This window comes from Euprymna scolopes, chromosome 38, assembly GCF_053919585.1.
Source record: "Euprymna scolopes isolate OS-2025 chromosome 38, ASM5391958v1, whole genome shotgun sequence".
In the NCBI taxonomy this organism is placed as follows: domain Eukaryota; kingdom Metazoa; phylum Mollusca; class Cephalopoda; order Sepiida; family Sepiolidae; genus Euprymna; species Euprymna scolopes.
The window spans coordinates 8,259,331-8,284,149 of NC_136519.1; the positions used below are offsets into that span (position 1 = coordinate 8,259,331).

The 24,819-nt window shown below is 35.2% G+C and overlaps 1 protein-coding gene across 4 annotated transcripts in view; it reads left to right on the plus strand.

Annotated features, from left to right (window-relative positions):
• The window catches only part of LOC145263061 (uncharacterized), a 47,693-nt gene that overhangs the window by 19,316 nt on the left and 3,558 nt on the right, over positions 1 to 24,819 (plus strand). For 2 of the 4 annotated variants that reach the window (XM_080119914.1, XM_080119915.1), the window contains exons 3-6: positions 167 to 315; positions 5,665 to 6,249; positions 20,046 to 20,353; positions 22,142 to 22,233. In XM_080119914.1, the coding sequence (XP_079976040.1) occupies positions 167 to 315; positions 5,665 to 6,249; positions 20,046 to 20,353; positions 22,142 to 22,201 (1,102 nt within the window). In that variant the 3' untranslated portion in view covers positions 22,202 to 22,233. Of the gene's footprint in view, positions 1 to 166; positions 316 to 5,664; positions 6,250 to 20,045; positions 20,354 to 22,141; positions 22,234 to 23,736; positions 24,639 to 24,819 lie in introns of those variants that run through there. The other 2 variants (XM_080119916.1, XM_080119917.1) reach the window with 2 other exon arrangements.

Sequence of the window (24,819 nt, forward strand, 5' to 3'; positions counted from 1 at the left end):
TGCATTGGTTTCCAAATGCTCGTGTTGGAAACAGCTCTTGGTCTATCAAGTTTCCTATCTGACATTAAATGTAAAAGGTTAGATTGATAATATCACATGACCTTATGTCGATAACCTTGTTCTTTTGTTAATATTTATATGAGCTCTTTTTTATTTTTCCCCCTAGGTTTGCTAAGAGAAAGTTGGATGACCTTTCTTTTTTTGGTGGTTGTCTTCATGTTTGTTATGGCCCCGAATATGAGAGTGCGGCTGAAACAAGAACAAAACTTCAACAGCGACGAAAAATTATTGCTATCAAGACCAATCAGAGTGAAGGTATGTTCTTATTTATTTACCTCCCCACGAGGGCAAAGTTAGATACAAGGTTGGTCTTTAATGTGGAAAAAATTCAGCTTCCCAAAAAGGGGTACTTTGGATTGGAACAAAAATAAAAAATTGCCTCGGTCTAAAAGGATCTCTGCTTCATTGATTAAGGACAATAAACTAAGTATAGAATCAGAATAGGTATTACACTTTGTTCCTAGCCAAAAGGTCAATCAGGATGAAAGTAAGTTTCAGTCGGAATTGCATGAGCATTTTTCTTTGATACTTGTGTGAAGTATCTGAAGGATGTTAAGTATCTTTCGAAACAGCTTTTTCCACGCTGTTGATGTGGTCAAAAATCCATGCTAGCTGAAACTCCATGCTGAGGAGTAATGTTTTCAAGGAGCAATGTTCCTGCTCTCGATATTAAATTTTTTTTCCAAGAGTAATGATTTCTTAGAAATAACATAAGATTCCATTTGACAAATTCATTTAGCATATCCATAGATAATAAACCAAACTAAACCAATCCGAAACGCCTGGGATTTTTTTTTTAAATTTTGCACAAACATTAGTAATGGTGGAAGTAAATTTTTGTCAGAACGGATTTTCCGGGATAACTATGCCCCCCCCCACCTTGGGGGCACTATATGGGTAAAATTGTCCCCAAATCATTTGTCTGTTCACACTTTTCTCAATCACCACACCTTGGTTTTTTAAAAAACATTTTGCACAAATATTAGTCGGAAAGTAAATTTTTCACTCATGCAGGGGAACCCCACATGCTCGAGCTTGTTTGGTAAGAAATAAAATACAGTGAGAGTAACGAGTCTTTGCACATCCAAAATATGCAATGTGTCGATGGGTCTGGCTTATCAAAATACAGAGCGAGTGAATGGAACAGAATACGATGGATGACAGATGTGCGTTGGAAGTTCTGTTCACTGCCGGGAGAGATGGAGGTGACATGTTTGTTCTCCGTTTGTTGTATTTCATTAATGTTCGCAATTGCGGCATATCAACAATTCTGGGATGCATAAAATCGAAACTGAACCTTTTTTTTACCAAGATTTTCTAATGTCATATTGTTCTTGTGTTACAAAATTCAAATTTTAAAGAAAAAGGTCACTTGTAAAATTTAATTTGCCCAACAAAAACAAAAAAAAAAACTTGGCTGAAAGTTGTGACTGTGACTAAATTCGTTTTGTTTTTTATTTCGATAATAAAGAAATAAACTTATTTTATTTTTTTTACAAAGATTAAAAAATAAAAAGTGGCACACTGGATTGAAAAAAATATCTTAGTCTTTAAGGATTTGCCAAAAATAATCACAATTGTGAGTAAAATCTATATATATATATAAAAGCGAAAATGTATGTATGTATGTACGCTTTTCCTCCATGTCCACAAAAGGCTTCTTTCAGAGAAGTGCTTGCTCGCTTCACAACTTAAAACTTTTTATATTATCTATAAATTGTAATATCTCAGAGTTACCCACGGAGCTCGCCTGTCTATTTAATTTTATTGACTTTCAAACGTTAATTATTCCACATTTCCCACATCGGCACGCGTTACATTCGGTTTTCGGTATAAAAAAAAAAGCAAAACTTGACTCTAATCACAGGCCGAAAGCCAGTTGTCTGTTCGTTCAATGTCGACTTCGTCATATCAGACTGTAGCTTTCATTTTGCTCCTCCTAATAAACAGGGAGCGGATTTTTAAAAACAAACAAACCGATTTATTCACCTCATTCAAAACTGTCCCGCACAAAATAACTGCTGAATACCTATCACCGTCACGTCAATCAAAAACGCGCACCTGTTTTTTTTTTTTTTAAACACTTTACTATTTTCCAACTGCGCGTCGTGAAGGCTTTGTTTTTTTTTTCACATTTTCGGGGTTTTTTCACATACTCCGACAAAATACCCGGGCAACGCTGGGTACCCCTCGCTAGTCATTTATAAAACAAGATTTTTTTGTGCTGACAGACGCAGGAGATCGCCCGTGTACGAGTGAATGTTTAATAAAAATCGGGAGTTTTCTTCAGTAAATATCTTTTTAGGTATGGACTTAAAAAGATATTTGCCCAAAATAACCTTTCGAAACTTCTGAGTAAATTTGTTTTGTTTGTTACAAGATTGTTTTACAATATTTTATGCTGATGGACCCAGTTGATTGCCTGTGTCAAAGTTGCTTTAATCAGAAGTAGTCGTACATTCGTACATTGATCGTGCCTCATTTTTAGTCGTACATTTTTAGTAAAACTGGATTTAATTTAAATAAATTAAATAAATAAATGATAATAAGCGCCTTAATATTGCACAATCTCTCTCCTCTTTTAGTAATGAAGAGTTGCTTCCCTTGAAATAAGGTGTAAGTTTTTCTGGTTTATTTTGAATCAAAAGATTAATTGAAATTTTATACTTATAATGTATGAAATTCATTTGTATGTTTGTGTGGAGATATATACTCGTATACGCACATACATACTGTGTGTATTTAGGCAGCATTTTTTCATTTAAGCATTGTCAAAAATTAGTCTTTTGCTTAATTATGTTTTATTTTTTTTTTTTTTTTCTAATCTTTTTTGTGTTGAAATCAAAATGAAAATGTATCATCCATTTGTATTGTGAACGTTTTCGATTCCTTGTCAAATAACCATCGCATTTCAGGTGAAAACATTATTGCGTACTTCTGTGTCATGTCAAAATTATAATAAATTTCCAAAAATTACAAAAAATGATCCAGTAGAAAAATAATTACAAGTAAAAATAGAATTGAGTTATTAAGTTATTGCATGTTTTAATGTGAAAGAGTTGTGCGACCAATTCAGTATAACAAACGTACATCACCCTTGGCTTAAACTGACTTAAATTAAGAGTCCACCATTTTTAAACAAAAAGTCTCAGAACGTAATTTTTTTTTTATTAAAAATACATCTAGCACATCTACTGTATCATTTTTCGTAATTTTTGGAATTTATACTAATTCCGACATAACACATAAGTATGTAATAATGTTTTCACCTGAAATGCGTTTATTTAAAAAAAATCATCAATCTAAACAAGCACCATAATTTCTCCTAAATTAAATTTTGTTTTTTTTGTTGACAAAAGTTTAAAAAGAAAATTAAATTTATCATCATCATCAGTTTAACCCTTAGGCTATGCTTGCTGTTAATTTTTTAATACCTAGTTTTTATTATTGCAAACAACTGCAGCAATGGTGTCTTCAAGGATTATGGAATTCTTCTCTGCCCTAACTGCATTAATCAATGAATGAAACCCATGTTTTTAATTGTTTTTTTTCAAATAACCTAGACTTGATTTTATGTGATGTGAAAAAATTCACGTCCATCATAGGCAATCTGTGTAAAAATACCATCGTAGCCCAAGGGTTAATATCAGTTTAACATGCTGGCACATGTTGGGTGACTTTTTACAAATTTATGTCTGAACTAATCTATTTCTGGCCAAGTCTTTATTTATCCATCTCAATATATATCTCTTCTCTCAAATACATCCTTATTATTTTCTCTCATGTTCTCTATGCCAACTGATCTTGCTACCACAACTGTTCTACATTTATTTATTCAAGCACCCTCATCCATTTTCTCACTGTGACTAAACCAGCAGAGTCTCCTGCTGTACACACATTTCCCTATACTGTCCAGATTTAATCTTCCTCTGAGGTTATCAGATCTAAACCTGTCTTTCAAGATTGAAATTATACATCCATCGTATCATTTCCATTTTTAGAGCTCGTTCAGATATTTTTTCTGCAACTTTAGTACTTTCTTTAGTTCCATGAAAACTTGGTCTTCATGAATTTCTCATAACATTTCCACGCATCCCTCTTGTACCATTCATTAATTGTTAACTCTTGAAATATGTAGCTTCAAGCCGAAAAGAATGGCAGCATAAATACGGTTAGAGAAGCTTTCCCAGACAAAGAATTAATCTAGTCACCATCAGTAAAACAACGTAGTGATCTTGTTTTGACATGGAAAGATATCACGGAAGAATTCAACAAGATTTCCGAGGTAAAGAATTAATTCAGTTGTGATCAGCAAGAACACAGTGCTGTTTTTGTTTTGACACGGAAAGAATTCAACAAGATTCAGTCATTTTATAAAATTCTTCTGGCATTTGATTGGTTCATTCTTATCACACATGGTTATAGAGTCCACCAAATCTATGAGGGCATACCCTCCTTAATATATATCTGATCCCTTTCTTCCCGTTCACCGCTACATTCTGATTAACAATCCTATTTTAGCTTTCTTTTATGTTCCTTTGTGAACAACTTTCTCTCCATTGTTCTGCTGATAAACCTATTTCCTCTTTTTTTTTATGTTTCTTATTCTCTCTCTCCCCTTGGGTGACAAGAGAGACATCTAACACTTGGGTGGGGAGAGAAACATCGATAGCATCATAAAATTACACTTGTCACTCTGACAATTTACATGTCGTTGCCAACAGGATTTTCTGTATGAAACTAAAAAATAAATGTACAAATGTTAAAAAATAAATGGAGAAAAATGCAAAAAACCAGCCCAAGAATTGTTTAAAAAATAAAATTAAAAAAAATAGACAAATTAATTTTCTGTATTCATGAATTTTCTAATTTAAACAAAAAACCAAAAAGACAAGATAAACTTGTTACTACGTTTCTGGATTTTTTAGACGAGGATGATTATTCATATTATTTGGATTCTTTTAACTACTGTTCTCATCTTGAGTGTCATTTTCATATTCGGTTGATGTAAACTCTGACATTCTTCAGGTGTATAGTGTGGAACTCGGGGAGTCTTTCTGTTGAACTCTGGAATCTATACAGAATTTCAAATGGAACCTTTTATTTCATCCACAAATTCAACAATATGCACATGGTCGGAGTTTTTTTTTTTTTTTTTTTTTACAAAGGAATCAGCACTTATCAAGGCACACAGGCCACTCGAGGATAAGGGTTAAAGAGTGTACATTGGTCAAAAGGACAATATCATAGTAATCGTTAGAAGTGTAAATTTGGTAAATTGGATTACTTAAAGGGAACGGCTAATCATGAACTTGTTTACATTGGACTTGAAGACGGCCATATTGTAGTCAGCTGGAAAGCACGTAAACAGAAGAGAGTTCCACAGGTGTGCAGTTCTTAGAAAGAATATTTGTTCATGGAATCTATGTTTAGGTTTAGGCAGAGATAAAGAGTTGGAGAAATTATTGACAGTGTTTCCAGTTAGACAAGTGTTTCTCGTGAATGTTTGGTTACATCGACCGAAATGTTGTGAAAATAACACTCGAGATGAGAACAGTAGAGCGAAGAATCCAAATAATACAAAAACTTTTATTGTTCTTGTAGATAACTCCCACAATAACCCTAACCCTAACTCCCACAAGGATATTCGGAATTCAAGGCCAATTGGTGAGACATCAACGACGTCTCGTCAACCAGAACAAAATTTGGAATTGCGATATAAACCTATAGACTTCCACAGGGCAGCATCTGTGGAACCACTTCTCCCTGACTTATCTGTTCCTCCTCCTGTACTATCACGACCACTGGTGCCACCTCCACCACTGCCACCATTGCTGCCACCACCATTACCGCCACCACCGTTACCGCCACCGACAAATTATGTTTCATCAATACCATCCACACTTCCACCACCTCGACCCGAAGAATCTTCAGAGCAATACTCATTATTACCTCCACCGAGATGTGTTCCCATAGCATTCCAGCCTCGAAAAGTGAAGACAACTAAATTTGAATGCGCGAGGGTGATGTCGGCTCAAGCTATGTTCCCAGTTGGATTTGATGCCAGACTTGTTTCCCAACACCTTCCTACAGACAGCCAACCCCAAGTTCTGGTGCCTAATAAAGCTTTGAGTTCTTCGGAAAAGAACACGCCAAATCCAAAATTGACTGCAGGTGAGTTGTCTCCAGGTAAGTAAAAAGAAATGCACTTTTGTCTTTTTTTGTTATTTTTATTTTGTTTTGTTTACTTAAATAATACAATAGTGATTCAATTGAAAAATACTTTACGAAAGAACCATAATACTTGACTTGATTTTAACCAGAAATTTATTTTCTAATTGACACTTTGATATTTCCCACAAAAGGAATATATTCATTTGAAGTAGCTTAGTGATCTTGACTATGATATACGAATAATACTCTAGTAAGTACATATCCCTGACTAACCCAACGAGCAGCAAAATCCTACCCCTTCATTGTTGAGGTCCCTAGATGTTGGAAAGCCTTCTGCTCTAATAGTTTCTTCCCTTGAACTGCTAGACTTTGGAATTTCCTTTCCTTTCTGTCTTCTGCTTTCCTGACTGTACTAACCTGCAGAAGTTGAAATGTAATGTGAACAAACATCTCGCTGCTCAACTCTCTGCAGTCTCTTGTTAGATGCAATCCCAAATAGTAGCCTCTTATGTTCGAATTGGCGATATGGCTTGTCTGGGATGAAAGAGTAAAAACAAATTAAAAAAATAGGTTGCCTTACTGAACGTGTGTTCATGGTCGCTGGTATTGCTTAGCGTGAGGCTTTCAGCATACCTTTCAACATCTCTACCAGGCAGTGTTTATGGCTTAATTAGCCAGTCATATTCTTGTGACCTGGGTGTACTAATGAAATTTATTTGCTTCCCCACAACAGCCCAATTTTTTTTTTTTTTTTTGGCTTTAAAGTTGTTTTTAATGTTGGGGAAAAGCCAGCTCCCCAAAAAGAGTCACTCTAGCAGTTGCAAAAATATAAATTGCCTTAGTATAGAAGGGTTTCCTCCTCCAGTGACTAAAGACAAATTAACTTAAGTGTAGCATTAGAACAGATACTACACTTGGATCTTAGTCTGGAGGTCAGATACTTTTGCACTTTAAAGACTTCAAAATCACTTTCGAAGCAAAAGTTACTGTAACGGATATATTTTAATTTATTTCCAAAAAGAAATGATGATGCTTGTGACTACTTTTATGATTGTACAAGATTTAAGTGATTTTGAAGCCTTTAAATTGTCGATTAGAAAATAATTGCTAGAATTAAAGTTTATAGACAAAAGTCAAATATGTTTGTTGTTTTTTTTTTGCTATTAATCATTGAAATCTTATTTTATTCATTTTTGTTATTAGAACAATCTTTTTTTTTCTTTTTTTCTTACATTTTCATCGCAAACGAGGCACAGTGCCACTTTGATGTAGAGGGTTACTATCAGGCGCATGTTACCACTGTACTAACGTTACATATTTAAAAATAAACGAAGATGAATGTATAATGATTTTTTTTAATTTTGACCCCTTAAAAACTATTTTAACCAGCTAAAATCTATAAAAGAACAGTCCATAGAAAAAAACAATTGTTTGAGGGCCTTAGCGCTGCTCTGCGACTTTTAGTTTTGGAAGAGATAGTTTGAAAATATGGAGACACACACAGACATAGTGAGTTTTATCAATTAGATTTGATTCTTCCACTTTGATTTAAACCGTGCAGTGATTAAACCATACAGTGATTAAACCATACAGTGATTTGATACCTAATTTTTATTTTTTATCTTAAATTCCTCCAGAAGAGTAATAAAAATTTCATAGTTTATCGGGGCATTAAATTATGCATTTTTTACATTCATTTGATGGATGTTAAGGTTATACTGTGATGCAAGTTGCAATAAAATTCTGATTCTGATTAAATATGTCAGTGGTGAAAATGTTGAAAAATATTCTATGCCATAAATTTGAGAAAATCCTTTGGCAACAAATCTTGCCTTAAATTGTTGAGCACCTGACGCTGTAGTCTTTTTTTGCAAAGATCCATCAGGAACAAATTACATTTTTATCCTTTCATGGTGGCACTACCGTATCGATATTATTTTCTGTTGAAGTGTTAATTTCATTTTTCATAGCTGTTTTCCACTCGATTTTCAGAATTACATCACTGAAGCTTTTTAGTGCATTTTCCACACTCTCTTAATTGTACCAAAAATATTGCAACATACGTCATATTCGTTAATTTGTTAACAATTAATCTTTGTTCTTAATAACAATGGTTGCATGATTCTTGTAGTGGATGTGATAAGATCAAATGTTACCTGATCAACAATTGTTGAATATTTTTGAGGTCTTCTTTCTCTTCTCTTTTGGCCATGTCATTGCTTCTCATGTTGGCAGCAGCTAAGGGGGGGCACATGGGTTCGCAAGTCTATAAAAAAAAATAAAGCAGATTAAAAAGAAATATAAAAAAAACACATTCTGTGGATGTCAGTTGGCTTCTGGGTGCGTGTGTGACACCATCGCGGGAAAAAAAGTCTGTTGAGGTCTTTTTGTTATCTCCTCATCTAAATCCCCCAAAGCTTTTCCAATGTTATCCAAGTCACGATCTGGCTTGGACTGTGTCAAACGTGCACCTGTTCTCAACTCAAAACTGTTGACTGCCACAAACCCAAGACTGTCCCAAACTTTTCCAATTGTCGTAAACATCTTTTATTTTCTTTTCTTTTCTTTTTTTTTTCCGTTTTTTTTTTCATCCTAAACAAGGTATAGTGCCACTTGAAGGTAAGGGGCTACTGTTTCTGACAAAATTTGCAGGGGTACTGTGTAGGAAGTTCAGCAGCAAAACTGTCGCAAAACCCACCATTACACCTAAAACTAACCCTAAAATAAATTGACCAATCTTTTGTTCAGTTCTGTGTTTCCATTCATTACTATACTTTGATTAACAATCCTATTTTAGCTCTCTTTTGTGTTATTTGGTGAACAACTTCCTATCTATTGTTTTGCTGATAAACTTGTTTCCTCTTTATTTATTCTTTTTTGTTATATTTTTCTTTTTTTCTTTTTTACTTCCTATCACTTGGTGGGAGAGGGAGGCAATGTTGATAGTATCACATGGATACTATTACAGACTATGTGATTGGTTATTTCACTTAACTACCTGTTACATCTTTCTGAGATGAAATTTGCTAGCATGAACTAAAATTTAAAGATTTATAGCAGTAACTGAATGTTTTTAGAATATTCATTGTACCTCACAGATTATTTGGCCAATCGGATGTCTTCATGTACCAAACAAAGACTTACATCTGTATTAGTTTGAGAAAGCATTAAGTATTGAATACAATTTATTTGACATTAATTCCTGGGAACATCAACCTGAAAGAACAGTTGGAAATGACTTATATACCATACATTACGACCATGTAATCCCTACAGCCACCTACCTTGAAAATGCTGCTGTGAAACCTGACATAGTTATATGGAATAAGTCAGAGAGAGTTGCAACCTTGATTGAAGTGAGTGTTCCTAATGATGGAGGTCTGAACAGAGCTGAAAGAGAGAAACAGACCAAATACCAAGGTTTCATGTATGATATGAAAAGAAACTGGAATCTTAAGGGGATATCAATCATACCAGTTATCATAGGTGCCACAGGACTTATGAAGAAGAAACTGAAGTCCTACCTAACTAATATTCCTGGTGAACCAAGTGCAAAAGAGATCCAGACAATTGCACTTAAGGGAACAGCGAGGATACTAAAAAGAGCTCTCGGTTGGTTTCAATAAAAAAGCGGGGCAATGTTGGCAGCTGGTTTGGCTGCCCCATACCCAGCGTTATAATCTTCAAAGGAAGAAAAAAAAAAAAAAAAGTTGATATGTTGCAAAATAAAACCAAAAACAAGTGCAAATTATCAATGTGTATGTGTGTGTGTGCATGTATATATATGTGTTAGATCACTGAAGTTAAGCAACGATGAGGTTGGCCAGTACCAGATGGGTGACCATTTGTCAATAGCAGGTGCTGTATTTTCTCTCCGCTTATCTTGGCATTGTTTTCCAGTTGTTCTGAATTTCTACTGGCCACTGGAATAAAACAGTGCCAACTCAGGAGAGGTGTAGTTGGAGATTGCGCAACTGTTGACACAATAAAAAATTTCACATGCAAATCACAGCATCATCTTAAATTTGTAATCTATATGAATAAAACAGATGTGTGTGTAAATATTTAACCGATAAACCCTTAAACTACCGGTCATATAACACTGAAATTAGCAGGATCTAGTAATCTTACACCAAAGATGGCTTATAACAAGTAAAATCTTTGTTTGGATGGATGAATAACGCATACAAAAATATGTCGGAAAGTTGAAATGCAAAATATTAATTTCAACTTGCTGACATGTTTGTATTAGTTTGCACTAAACTGGGTAAAACTAATAATAGTTAAAGTGGTTTAATTTTAAAACTTTTTTATCTGTCTGTCGAATTAACTGGAATGGTAGGGACGCGGCTAAAGTGCAGAATGTATTGGTTTCGATTCTGGCTGATGACACCCAGGTCATTTATTTTTTTAACTTTTGAAACCCGTACTATATATTAGGTACAATATAATATTCAATAGCGAATTGGCTCTGTAATAATAAATACAAAATTTGCATGCATTAAAATATATTTAAGAATATTTTACAACCGGCAAAGTCACCTCCTCCCTGCGAGTGTATACATCCATATAATTATAAAACTCTTGCTTGCTTTCATCTTGTTTTCGATGATCAGGCGATTCCATATTTTATAAAAGGGGTGACAGGTGAATGTATATATATATTAGTGTTGGGACGAGTAATCGGTAATTGGAAAAATCTAAACTTTTTGGCGAAACTTTTTTGGAAAAATTGGAGCCTAATTTCTGATTCCAAAACAATTCTTTAAATTTTTTTCACCAACACCAAATTATTTATTAAAAGTTGTTCATTTACAACATGAAAGTAAAGACCATGGAATGAGATATAAATCCTTATCCCAGATTTAACATTGATTTTCATATTCTAATTTATTTGTTTTATTGATACACTAGCATGGGTGCTCAGCGTTGCCCGGGTGTTTGGAGGTATGTGTTGAGCAAAAAAAAAAAAAATAAATAAAAAAATGGTAGTAGCCAGACAGGCTTGAACCCGTGGTGCGAAGGCGGAAAAGAAAGTGAAAGAAAATCTGACGTCTTACCGCTACACCATGATGCAACCAGCAGTTTGGGACGTTAAAATTAGGCAAAGTCAATCTAACTGCTACGATAACTTGCAAATATGGCTCACAAAAAATCGACACCTAACTGCCCAGTTGAGGATGAAGGAATTACTGTTTTTGAATAATTTTTTGTCGTCCAAGACGTCGAGCTTCAAAATGATACTGATCTCGTGAAAATCCGTTGCCTCCGTCGAAAGTTTTAGGCAAACATACATACATACGTACGTACATTTAAACAGACAGGTGAAATTTATATTATAGATGACTGTAAATACTCATTTGTAAACCTTTTAGCATATATTCGCTAAACGTTTAAAGCAGTTAATAGATTTAAAATGCTCTGGACAAGGTTTTTTTTTTTTTTTTAATTTATTTTTTTATTGCCTTTTCATCCATAGCAAGACTTTGTGCCACTTTGATGTAGGGGCTACTATCTGGGACATAATTATAGGGAGTTGAGTATGTAGGAAGTTGAGCTGCAAGATGTCTGTTACATTATACTTGAACCTCTGCATGTCAGTACAGTCGGAAGCAAGAACCCGGGAGGGAATTCCAAAGTCTAGAAGGCTTTCTGGGATCAGGGGATCTCTATTGTGTAGGGGTGGGATTTTGCTGCTTGTCAGGTTTGTTGTGGGTATTTACATGGAAGGGGTACAAGGGCTTGTAGTTCACCAGAGCATATACCATTAAAATACTTGTAAAACAGGCAGAGGGATGCAAGATTTCATCGGTGAGAGTCTGAAGCCTAGCTGATAGTTTGGGACCTATTAGGTTGGTGACTCTTTTTTGAGCTCTGTTCAGAAGCGAGACTAGTAGCAACTTTTGGTGTTCTCTGGAGTCTGAGTAACAAGTCTCCCCAGATTTCCAGTACTCTCTACCTCTTTCGATAACCTTTGCAAAAGAATTTGTGTAATTGTAACAGACGCTTACCATTGATTTCTCGTTGGGAGCAACCATTAGTCTTCACCGGAATTTGGGTGGCAATAAGTCTCCTGAAGGTCCCAGTTCTCTTTGCACTCAACCAGAAAAGGTTTGGTCAGTGTCTTCTCTCCTTGGTCTTTCCATCCTCCTTGACTCTTCTCCCTTATTTGGTGTGGTGCCAGTTCATGATCACACACACACAAAAAACTTAGAATTATACCGTTTCAGTTTTCATGATTCCATGTGATGTTCCTTTGTATTTTATATCTGTAGCATATATTTCTATATGTTTGTGTTTGTGTCTGTTGTTCATGTGTGTCAGTTTCTGCATTCAAGGGTTTTCCTTAATATTTCTGCAGTTTTGATTGTTATCCGTTGTATCTTCTTAGCCATCCCTCTGATTCAAATCTCTCCCATTCTTTTTCAAAGTTTTCATATCAATCGTTGATTCTTTTTGATTATTTATGAACATTTCAAATAACATAGCCAGTAAAATAAACTACCCACGCGAGGTCGCAGAGATACCTGGATTAGGACCCAGGTGCGGCGCAAACCCTCTCGGTGCTGATGGACCCATAGATCTTCCCAGGTCATCCGTCTAGGAAAAGGAAAACTCTGAAACTAAACCTAAGGAGAAGGAGGCCTCTCCAGTCTTGGATGACAACCTTCCTAGAGCTGGTGACTCAAACAAATTACTGGTTTGCAAACCTAAACTGCTTAAGGAGTAGACAGGCTCTGTCTATCGCCCAGCTTCCATACTCCTTCTTTGCCTATTAGCCAGGTGCAGAGGTACTATCACAAGGATTTGACAGAAACACCCAGCGGTAGATCTTGTTTCCTGACTAGGGCAATGAACGCCATTTTCCTTGCTCCCGATAGATCCCAACCCTCTAAACTGGGCACTTGGGAGTGCTTGAGTGCCATATATGCCAGTGCAATTAGATTTGGTTGACTTTCGTCTGATGGGTTGAGGGTACCAGATTGACAGTTTCTGTCTGGCTGCTGTTTTAAACTGGTAGTACAGGATCCCTAACTCTTTGGTAGCACTTAGAGCGGCTGCTCCATCAACAGTATAATATCGGGATATTTGTAGTGCCATGTTGTGCATGGAAAGGGACCCTGCACTCATCCCCGATGGGCTTTCCTGAAGCCATAATCCTAGTAGATGAAAGGTCAGCTGATGGTCTACTTGTGTTGCATGTCTGGTATTTTGCATAATCTTTTTTCAGCACCCCCTTACCTAAACTGAAACTCTTTAAAAAAAAATGACAGTACAATAAAAAATTACACTTAAACCAGGCTTAGATTCAAACAAATATCAACTTGCCTCCTCCCTTGAAGCTTGTATTTACGAACATCCGTGGGCTTAGAACTAATTTAGATGATGTTGAAGCGTTTCTCCTAACAGACATCCTGGATATCTTAGCATTAAGTGAGACTAACCTACACTCCTCTATCCTCTCTAACTACTTTAACATGTCTGGATATCTCCTAGAATCGGACGATCAAGCCTTTATGTGCTTTAGACTTAACATGCAACATAACATTAGCTACTTTTATTTTCTCTACCGCTCTCCCTCGACCCAGGACTACACCCTAATAAACAAAGTATCTGACAGCAAAGATACAGCACTCTCCCTCAACACTAGTGCACAAGTGCACATATTTGGTGACTTCAATGTCCACCACAGCAACTGGCTTGGATTCTCTACTTACACAAACAAAGCTGGTAGCACAACACATAGCTTCTCTATATCTCACTCCTTATCATAAATGGTTACGTTTCCAACCCGTTTCCCAGACCAGCAAGAATAACACGCATCACTTCTAGATCTGTTTCTGACCACAGTTCCCGATGATTGTATAACAAATGCTCACAGCCCACTTGGGAACGCTGATCATGCAGTGATAATGGTCGAAATCGCCCTAAACTCTAGACCCAAAACCATTGCTCAAAACAATGAGATATTATAAAAAAGCTGACTGGGAAGCCATCAGGGATCTCATCAGAGATGCCCCATGCGGAAATATCTTTTCTCTTCTTGCTAAACAGTACACTAATGAGACTACTGAATGGTTCAAAATAGCAATTGAAACACATGTTCCCACACGGAAATTTTATAGCAAGCTCCATTCTCCCCAATAATTTACTTCTACTTGTGCAAAGGCAGCATGTGTACCGCAGATTTAACCGACATAAGTTCAGTTCAAACAGTCAGAAGTATATAGAAGCTAGAAGTAACTGTAAGAGAGAATTTACTGAAACCACCAAAAAACGCATCGAAGCACAAAAATTAAGAACCCGTGATTTCTGGAAAATCTACAACAGTGTAGTAAATAATGGGCAATCAACAATTCCCCCACTATCCAACAATCATGAGGTTGTTTGTTCAGCAACCGAGAAGGTTAACATGCTTGCCAGTCGGTTTGCCTCAGACTCCACACTGGACCCTGCTAACCACCTCCTCCCCGACTTTCCTTTGCGGACAGACGCCACGCTAGATGATCTGAAAATCACCTCTTCCCAGGTGCATGCTATCATAAAAAACCTTGATACTTCAAAAGCATGTGGACCTGATCTCATCCCGGCTGTGCTATTAAAAAAATGCTTTGCCGAAGTAGCTCTAGTTTTCTTCAAACTTTACAACAAATGCCTTAATGAATCTTGCTTTCTGGACTGCTGAAAAACTGCTTCTGTGGTACCAGTTTTCAAGAATTCTGGCGAAAGAACTGACCTATTAAATTATCACCCCATTAGCCTCCTCCCACTTTTCACCAAAATATTTGAGTCCATAATTAACCAAGCTCTAGTCCATCACCTTACAGATACTAAGCTTTTGATAGACCAAAAATATGGATTTAGGCCAGCCCATTCCACAACAGATATTCTAACTGTAATCTCTGAATATATATACCATTCACTGGACAAAGCAGGGGAGGGTAGAGTGGTAGCTCTAGATATATATATGGCTTTTCACAGGGTATGGTATGAAGGTCTTCTCAAGAAAATCAGATCATACAGTATCACTGAGCGAATACTTAACATGATTAAATTCTTCTTAGATAAAAGAAAAATTCAGGTTGTCCTCGACGGCCGTAAATCTAAACAATATGATATAAATATGGGAGTGCCTTAGGGGTCTATCCTTGGGCCATTATTATTCCTAATATTCATAAATGACCTCCCTGAAAAAATTGCCGCTGAGATGGGCATATATGTTGATGACACCACGCTCTATAACAGGCACAACAGGAAAACAAATGAACACATATCTAAGGAAATGGCAGAAACACAAGAGGATGACCTCCAATCTGTAGTGGAATGGGGACAAAAATGGATGGTCACATTCAATGCTGCCAAGACTAAACTTGTTTCCTTCAATAATTACAAGAAACCTTCTTTACCACCAATAGCAACGACCAAAGATTCATTATCTGAAAGTACTTCTTTTAAACTCATTGGCCTAACGTTCACAGGAAACATGAGTTGGAACAATTACATTGAGAGCATTGCTAGGACTGCTGCAAAGAAGGTAGGCTCTCTCTACCGTGCTAGAAAACTGCTAACGCCCAAAAGCATCCTGTACCTCTATAAGGCCACCATTCGCCCATGTATGGAGTATTGTTGTCATATTTGGGCTGGTGCATCTGCTACTAGTCTCTTGCTCCTAAAGTTCTACCTTTATAATTTGCTCTCTTTGATTGAGCACTATCAACAACTCTTGTTTAAATTCAATTATTCTTAATTTTTGGATATCTTCCTACCTGAAATAATATATATATCTATAATATAAAGCTGAATGTCTGTGTGTGTGTCTGGTCACGAATAGGCTCCTATATAGTTGATTATTTTAAAACATCAAGAGAGAACACCTTTAGGACTTTTAGGAATGCTAAACCAATCAACCAATTAAAAAAAAAAAGGTGCAAATGAATTTTGATCATCAGTTTACTTGTTTGTAATCTTTGTTCACAACAAGTGGCTATGGCTGGCTTTCTCATTAATTTTTGGGAGTAACACTTGCTTGCTTGCTTGCCTACTAATTTCTTTATTTTTTTTTCTTTCTTTAGGACTGGGTTAGTTAGGGTGGAGGGAAAGTGATTAAGAACACCCAGCATTTTGATCCCTCCAAGTTTATTTTTATTACTTTGGATTATTCTGCCAGTGTCATCCAACTGATGTTTTGTGACGTTTATTATCAGTTGGTGCTAATTTTGCACAGTGAAACTTTATTACGGCTGCTGCTAGTTCTATAAAAGGATGGTAGAATTCCATGGTTGTTGCTTTTTTGTTTCGTTTTTCATCTGTTGTATGCATACGCCTTGTGCATCTGATATTCTTTTAACTTTTTTATTCTGTGCGTTGATCTCCACTTGAGCATTCTTTCGGCATGTGTGTGTGTGTGTGTGTATACGTGCGTGTGTGCACTTATTATTTTCCTTATAACTTTTGGTGCTTCTTCATCATTTGAGCTAAATTAAAAAATCAAAATGTTGAATTTCAAATAAAACCAATGGCATCTATTAGTGATGCACGATTCCGATATTTTTTCCGATTCCGATACAATTATTGATTCTGTACTAAATTCTTGATACAGTTACCGATTCCGATTCTTATAAATCCTTAAATATTATAGAGTTGTTATTTTCCCCGATTATCGTAAAAACAGATGTCAAATGTGCAGATATTTTCTTAAGCGTGAAAATACACTTGTGGGGGGGGGGGGATGATCTGTAGTTTTTAGTCTTACCGGTAATTTGAAATTGATAAATAATTATTTTATCATAATGGATCGAAATATTAAATTTGATTTTAATAAAATAATTTGTCATAAATATCTATTTAACTCTAACATTGTTATTTGCCCCGATTACCATAAAAACACATCTTAAATCTGCAGAGATTTTCTTAAACACAAAAATAAACACTTGGGAGAGGGCTAACCTATAAATGTTAGTTTTATTCATAGTTTAAAATCAATAAATATTTATTATTTTATTGTACCTATTTACTATGCCTCCCCACGGGACAAAGTTAGACACCAGGGTCGTTTTTTAACATGGAGAAAAGGTACAAAAATAAAAATTTGTCTCAGTCGTGAAGAACTGCTCTTCCACCGAAAGAGAACAAGAAATGGAAGTGCAGCATCTGAAGAACAGACACTACACTTTGATCTTGGCCAATTATATATTAACAATGATATTATTTTATTGTAGCAGTAAAAGATTTTGCTTTAAACAAAATCAGAGAAAAATGATAAAGAAATCGCTTTTAGCATTAGAAAATAGATAGAAATTTTTCCGATGCCCCCCCAAAAGTTCCAATTTTTCTGATTCCGAATCATCTCAACGCTCGTATCTACTTAATACTCTTCTAATTTCCAAAACGAACGATTGCTTTCTAGCTATGCTAACAGATGGCGGTTTTCTTATTTCTTTTTTATGGCGGCTTTAAATAACCAAAAGTTTTAGACCAATTAGAATAAAGGTTAATTATTCTTTTTTTTATTCTTTAAAGTTTATTATCATTTATATATAGATACATTTTTAGTTTTAGTTTATCTTTAATAAAAAAAAATATCAGTAATACGACACTACAAGTTCACATGTTGTATTTCCAGAAACAAAAGCCATGAACAATGATTTTTCAAAGTAAAGGGGGGGGGGGTCCAATGGTCATGACATTGATCACCGGAAAACTTGTTTGTACTGCTGAGATTCAAGAGCAAAATAAAAAAAAAAAATAACAAACCTGATAGAAAACAAGTGACCTCACCACTCTTCTAGGTCTGGTGCCATTTTCTATGATTTTGTTACCTATGATGGTCAGTCCAGACAATGGAGGTGGGTAGTCTGCCTCCCACCACAACTGTAGTAAGAGATCTTTATGAAATCAATAAAGATGGTGAATCTTTGTCCTCTTTGAAGGTTCTTGATGAAGTCCAGAAACGTATTTGTAATTTGATTGATCCTCCCCCACCCTTTCTTCTTTAATGCACCCTCTCTCTCTCTCTCACAAACGTAATGCTGTTAGTCTCAGTCTTTTCTATAAATACTATTATGGCATGTGTTCTTCAGAATCATCTGATCTATTCCCTGCTTCCTTTGTTCCAGCTCGTTTGACTCATTGGTCTAGTGGTCTCCATCAATTCATTGTTTTGATACCTCATTTTAATACAGCTTCTTATTCTAGTAGCTTCTTTTTAAGAACTGCAAAATTATGGAACTCTCTTTCTACTCGCTGTTTTCCTCCTACCTACAGTCTTGGTCTTTTCAAAGCTATGATCAATAGGCATCTCCTGTTTTTGCGATCATCTGCTTTTGTTCTTGTTAGCTTCTTACATCAAGTGGCTTCACACCTTATCTCGAGCGATTTCCATTAAAAAAAAAAAGCAATCTTTACAAGGAGAGAGAGGAAAACGGGTTAACCGTCTTTCAAATTTAACATGAGAGCCACAGTCTAGTGACATTTATTGGGTGGATTTCTATCAGTATTTTGTTTATTTTTCAAGTTTTGAGCGATTATCAAGATTCCAGAGATGATATCCTCGTGTTCACCATCTTGTTGTTGTTCTAACTTTGCAACTCGGCACTACTCATGTTTCAAACTAAAAAAATGCTTTAAAATAAGTTAAAACACTAAAAGTTTATCCGGGTAGGTAGAAGAGTAACTTATCTTGCCTTTGGTAACATTTACTTGTTATATATTTGTTTCTTCACCACTTTTTCAGTTTGTTGTCTATACTAAAACATGCCATTGAATTATGTAAATAGTAGGAATGTTTTATCTAATAAAAAAAAAGAAAAAAATGCAAGAGAACTCTTGACTCAAAACATTCGCGAACTCGTACCCAACAACAATGTTGATAAAGATTCAAACAATCACACCAATATGGACTCAACCAGTCACGCTAATATGGACTCAAGCAATAAGGTCAGCACGAATTAAGAACGACCTACAAAATCGCTTATAAATGACTCGAGTGTTATATATTATTTAATCGGAATTCATTATTACGATGAGTATTATTTATTAATTTTTATTTATTGCGGACTTTTATCCTCATCTTTTTTTTTAGTTGTTTCACAACATTTCGGCCAACTATTCCTCTGGCCTTCGTCAGGTGGTAACCGCGATGGATAGGAACTCTGAATCTCCTGACTGCATTCACTGCAATTACTGCCTTCCGTAGTTGTCGTCCTCTCACCACGTTTTACATTCAGAGTTCCTATCCATCGCGGTTACCACCTGACGAAGGCCAGAGGAATAGTTGGTCAAAATGTTGTGAAAACAATTAATAAAGATGAGGATAAAAGTCCGCAATAAATAAAAATTAATAGACTTGAGTGTTGTCCTTTTAGATTGCTCCTTAACGAGTGTCTTTTCATACCTCACGGGGTGTCGATTGATAGCACACATGCACACACACCATTCTCGGGCATTTCAGTGCATGGTTATCACATACAATGCACGAGTGCTTATTAAATACACGCAATGTTTAAGGCTGATCCACTTTAAAAGTTTCTCCGACGCTTTCAAATATGTTGTAAATAAGGCATATTAAAGTGAACGCCATGATGGCAAACGTAGAAATCACACGGCGCGTGTGTGATTGTACCAAAAACAAGGCCCATACTTACTTGCATAATGAATTTCTGAGTCTTGATTTCTGAGATGAACAGATTCGGTGTCGACTGTCGTTCTAGAAGAGGTAGAGGAAAAAGATGACAAAACAGAAAAATCTAAAAAAAAAAAAAAAATTTGCATAATTCTTTGATTTTGGAAAAAAAATTTTTTTTCTTTTTCAGATTCAACTGCCCAACAAACAATAAGCAAACAAGTGAACGCCAACGTTGTCGGAAAGTCTCAGTTAGTGATTAGAGATGTGAAGAAGAAAACGTCCGCCGTTCCCAAGTTTATCCCTCGACAAGCGATTCCTAAAGTTAAACCATGTCCCCGAGAGGAAGATATGCTGGACAAAGCCTTGCGTGCATCGGCGGTACAGTTGGGCAATGTCCAGGGCCCAGAACTTCCTCAAGAAATGCAGACGATTAGCAAAGATATACAGAAATCCTTGGATGAAACAAGACAGACAATCAGAAAACGTGTTTCACAGGTAAGAAACTCATTCGCTTATAAAAACGTAAGTAAATGAATACAAAGGATTCATTTAAAAACAAGATAGATTTCTTCCATTTCAACAGCAGGTAAGTTTACTGGGAGGATAAAAACATTGTGTTGTCGTGTTTAAATCTCAGGGTTGATGACTTTGCTACGTCTAGTTACACTGATGAGTTTTGAAAAAACAGAACACATATCTGCATATTACTATCTTTTATACTAGTTGACCTAACCCAGTTCTGTCTATATTACTAGCAGTTCAGCCCAGCTTTGCTTGGGCTCTATGTACTGTTCATAACTTTATGTGCATATATATATATATATATATATATATATATATTAAAAGTTTGACTCATGTCCAGGTAACCTAAATCTAAAATTTCAAGTGTTTAGACCCAAAATTGGCGGAGGAGTTTGGTAGAGTCTGCAAAGGTCAACTCTTTCCATTTTAACCTCTTGGCAGCCAAATTTTCGCCCAAAAATTGATTTAAAAGCTTGCTGCATGTCTGAATACCGTTTATGTAAAATTTCAAATGTTTAGACCAAAAATTGGCTGAGAGTAATTTGGTAGACCGCAGATGTAAAATTTTTTTAACTTTGACCTCAATTTTGACTCCTTAACATGTATTGTTTTGGGCTCAAATCAAATTAAAAAGTTTGATCCATATCCAAGTAATCTACATCTAAAATTTCAAGTGCTTGGACCCAAAATTGGTGGAGGAGTTCGATAGTTTTCAAAGGTCAAACCATTGAACTCTTGACAGCCAAATTTCTGGCCAAGAACCGATTAAAGATTTTCCCAAATCTCCATACTCCTTATATCAAATCTCAAGTCTGTAGACTGAAAACTGACAGAGTAGTTTGGTAGGGAAATGTACACACAGACACACACACACACACACACACACAATTTCACTTATGTTTATAGAAAAGGTACTTTGTCTGTGTGTGTGAGTTCGTTCCCTATAGACTACAAAACGGCTTGGCTAATTTTTATGAAATTTCGCACTTTTGGGGGAGCTGTGGGCTTCTACATTCTACTTCTTCTTCTTGTGTCTAACTTGTCTGTACTTGTGAGGTGCAGATGTGTTAAGCAAATGCTTTGTGGGTTTGGGAAGGTTAGAGCATGTCATTTGTGTTTGAATGACAGTCATTTATTAATATTCAACCAAGTCAAAACGATTTGAGATCCTAGAAAACGAAAGGTCAAACCTGGAGAACTCCTCATCTAGGCATACGAAAACAAAACAATGTTTAAACTGTATGAATATATCTTTCTCTCTTTTTATGTTGTTCTTTCTCTCTCTCTCTCTCTCTCTCTCTCTCTCTCTAGTGGTTTCATGCTTTGTCTGGAGTGAATTCCATTTGAGTTTCATGCTTTACTGTAGACCCTTTCGGAGGAACGAAAATGTATATTTAACAAGTCTTAACTTTAGAACCATCTGCCCAGCAGATTTTGTCCTTTAATTGTCACATTCCATGAGCGATGTTTTCTGGGTCAGAATCTATCGAACACTTATCTTGGCAGGATTTTAACCCTAAAGTACTATTTTTTTCTTCTTACAGCAAGTGGCTTCATGCTTTGTCTGAAGCGATTTCCATAAAAAAAGCATTTAAGTATCAATTTTAATTATGCCAGTCTGTTACAAGTTCAGCAGCTTTGAGCGCTCTACCCTGCACATGTAATTCATAACAGGTAGTAATCATGGTCATTATTATGCTTACTTTTTGTTATTGCATTTTTGAAGTGATTTTGTTAAATGTTTTGATATGTTTTTCTAAGCTTTCAGATGCTGAGAGACCAGTTGTGACCAAGAAGATGCCCAAAATTGAAAATGAATGAAATATCTAAAAGATGAAATCGATTATGGAAAAGTAAGGAAATTCTTTTACATTTTTACAACAACCCTTCTCTTTGTTGGCCACACTGAATTATAAAATAGAAAAAAGGTGTAACATATTTCTACTAAACACTCTATCTGCCTAGCTCTCTGTATCTGCCCTTTTGTTTTCTCTCTTTCTCCCCGCCCCCAACTCCTCTTTGTCCTCTGTCCATAGAGGGTGAAAAAAATAAAATAGAAAAGGCCTATAGAGCGTTACTGAAACCACCCAATTAAGGGGGCCTTCAGAGAATTACTAAACCCATTACTAAACCCACTGTTTCCAAGATTCTTATTAGCTTCGTCTCCATTTGAAGAGAAATGATGTTGATAATGACAATAGTCCAAAGAGATTAAGACATGATAAATAAAATCCCAAGTTAGCGCCTAATAATTTTGAAATGAGTTGACAATTTTTTCTCCAAATTAGTACATAACTGAGGGACGTTTTCAGTCTATGTAATATATTGATGTTGGCATTCTGCAGTTGTTCAGTGTAAAGAGGGGACCATGCACGTGCGGCTTATCTTTTAGTTTTAGCTGGACATACATACACACAAAGATGGTAGTTTCTTTGCATTAGTAAATAAGAAGTAGACAACAACAGATTTTCTTTTTTCAAGTTAATCTAATTCCAAAAGTTTTAGCTAAGAAAATTATTAACTCCTCCCCCCCCTCCCGACATGCCGTCTCTACAGCAAGTATAGTAGACTAAACTCTCAAACCTTAGTTGTGCAACTAGCCTAGAAAGAAACTCAGAAATAATACCAGTTTTGTTGTTTGTCCAGAATTTTCATCATGCATGAAAAAAAGAAAAATCTGTATGACCGATGACGAAAAGAAAATATCGTACACCAAAAATCAGGTAAATTGATGAAATAGTTTCATTTTTATAAAGTGAATTTGAGTTTTTCCAATGCTCCCCCTGCTCCTCCATCAAGCACTTCAGTTTTTCTCTCTTTACCCTGGTATTGTGTGGATGTAAGCAAGAAAAGATGTGGTTGAGATTACACAACCTTGCTTCATTATAGATGCTATGCTTTGTAGTAAGAATTATTTGAATGATGGGAAACCGATCCAATTCAAACTATTACCATAAATAATTTTAGACATTCTGGAATAGTCCATTGTAAAAGGGGTGTTAATTACTCTTTACAACAGGAGCAAATTGAGTTTAAAAAAAAAAGCATTAGTATAGAAAACCTTCAGAATAAATTAGAATTCAAAAATACTAAAAAAATTTTGGATCTATATTTCTGAGAAATTTGATCTTTATAATTTATTTTTTATATATTTTATGGGTTTGCATTATTTTGTGTGTGTGTGTATATATATATATATATATATATATATATATATAACATCACTTGTTATATTGTCGTCTATATATTTTATAAACACACTTTTACAAAATGCATGCCTTAGTATATACACTCTGATGACTATGTTTTTTAATCAAACAACTTGTTAAATCAACAAAGTTTTATTTATTTTACAGTGAAAGTATGACAAGAAAGAGTTGGGTTAATATAAGGTGTGGTTCGTCAGACGACAACAAAAGTGTGTACTGGCTTCTCTCTCTCTTTCCTCTGTCTGATTGTCTTTGTTTTGACTTATTTTTATATTTAAAATTCTGTTGGTTGGAATTACTGTTCATTTATTTTGGAATTCTTATTCTATTATATTATAATTTGTACTTTTAGCAAACCAATTCAGAGTTAAAATATTTTCTCTCACTGTTTCCTAATCTCAATTTTTCGATCAGAATGTAGGGTTGATGTCACTGCTAGCAATCCGATTTGCATCTAGTTTTGCCCAGCTTCAATATTATCTTATGTTGTTCGTTACATATACAACACACTCAATTCATTAACGTGTTATGTAATCTCATTTTGTTGTTTTTTACTTTTTTTTTTTCATGTAATCATTATTTCAAAATAAAAAATCACTTAAAAATAATATCAACATTAGCATTTTATTTGTTTGAAATTGATAGAAAAATATATTTTATGTCTATTTTTGTTCATTTTAATTCAATGCAACATCTTATGCCTGATCTAAAGAGTTGATATTAGTTATGTTGCAAGAATTCAAATCACTAACTACACACTCAAGTCAAGTCTTCCTCAACATACCAAGCTCTCTAGTGCCTTGGCTATCCAAGCATATTCTAAAGTTGGTGCAGGAGATGGTACACTGTACATGGTCAACTATAATCCTACCACTGGTTATAGTCAGCTAATGTACTTCCTAATTTCCGGCGTAGCGCTACCGGAAGCGATGATAAGGCAAATCAGTTCCTTCGCTTTTTTTTCTCTCACGCTTGTATCGGTTATATATTTGTTATTTTGATTTCAATTTTATTTTCATACTTTCATTAACAAATATTTATTATATAAATGCAAATAAAAAACTTATTTTTAAAATTCAAAAGAAAAACTTTTACTTTTATAAACTTTTATTATAAAGTTTAAAATAAAATAAATTTTTTTCTTTTAAATTTTGTTATTAAAAGTGTAATTGACTAAAAGATTGTTTTTTTTTTTATCTGTGTGATTTTATTAATTTTTTATTGTATACT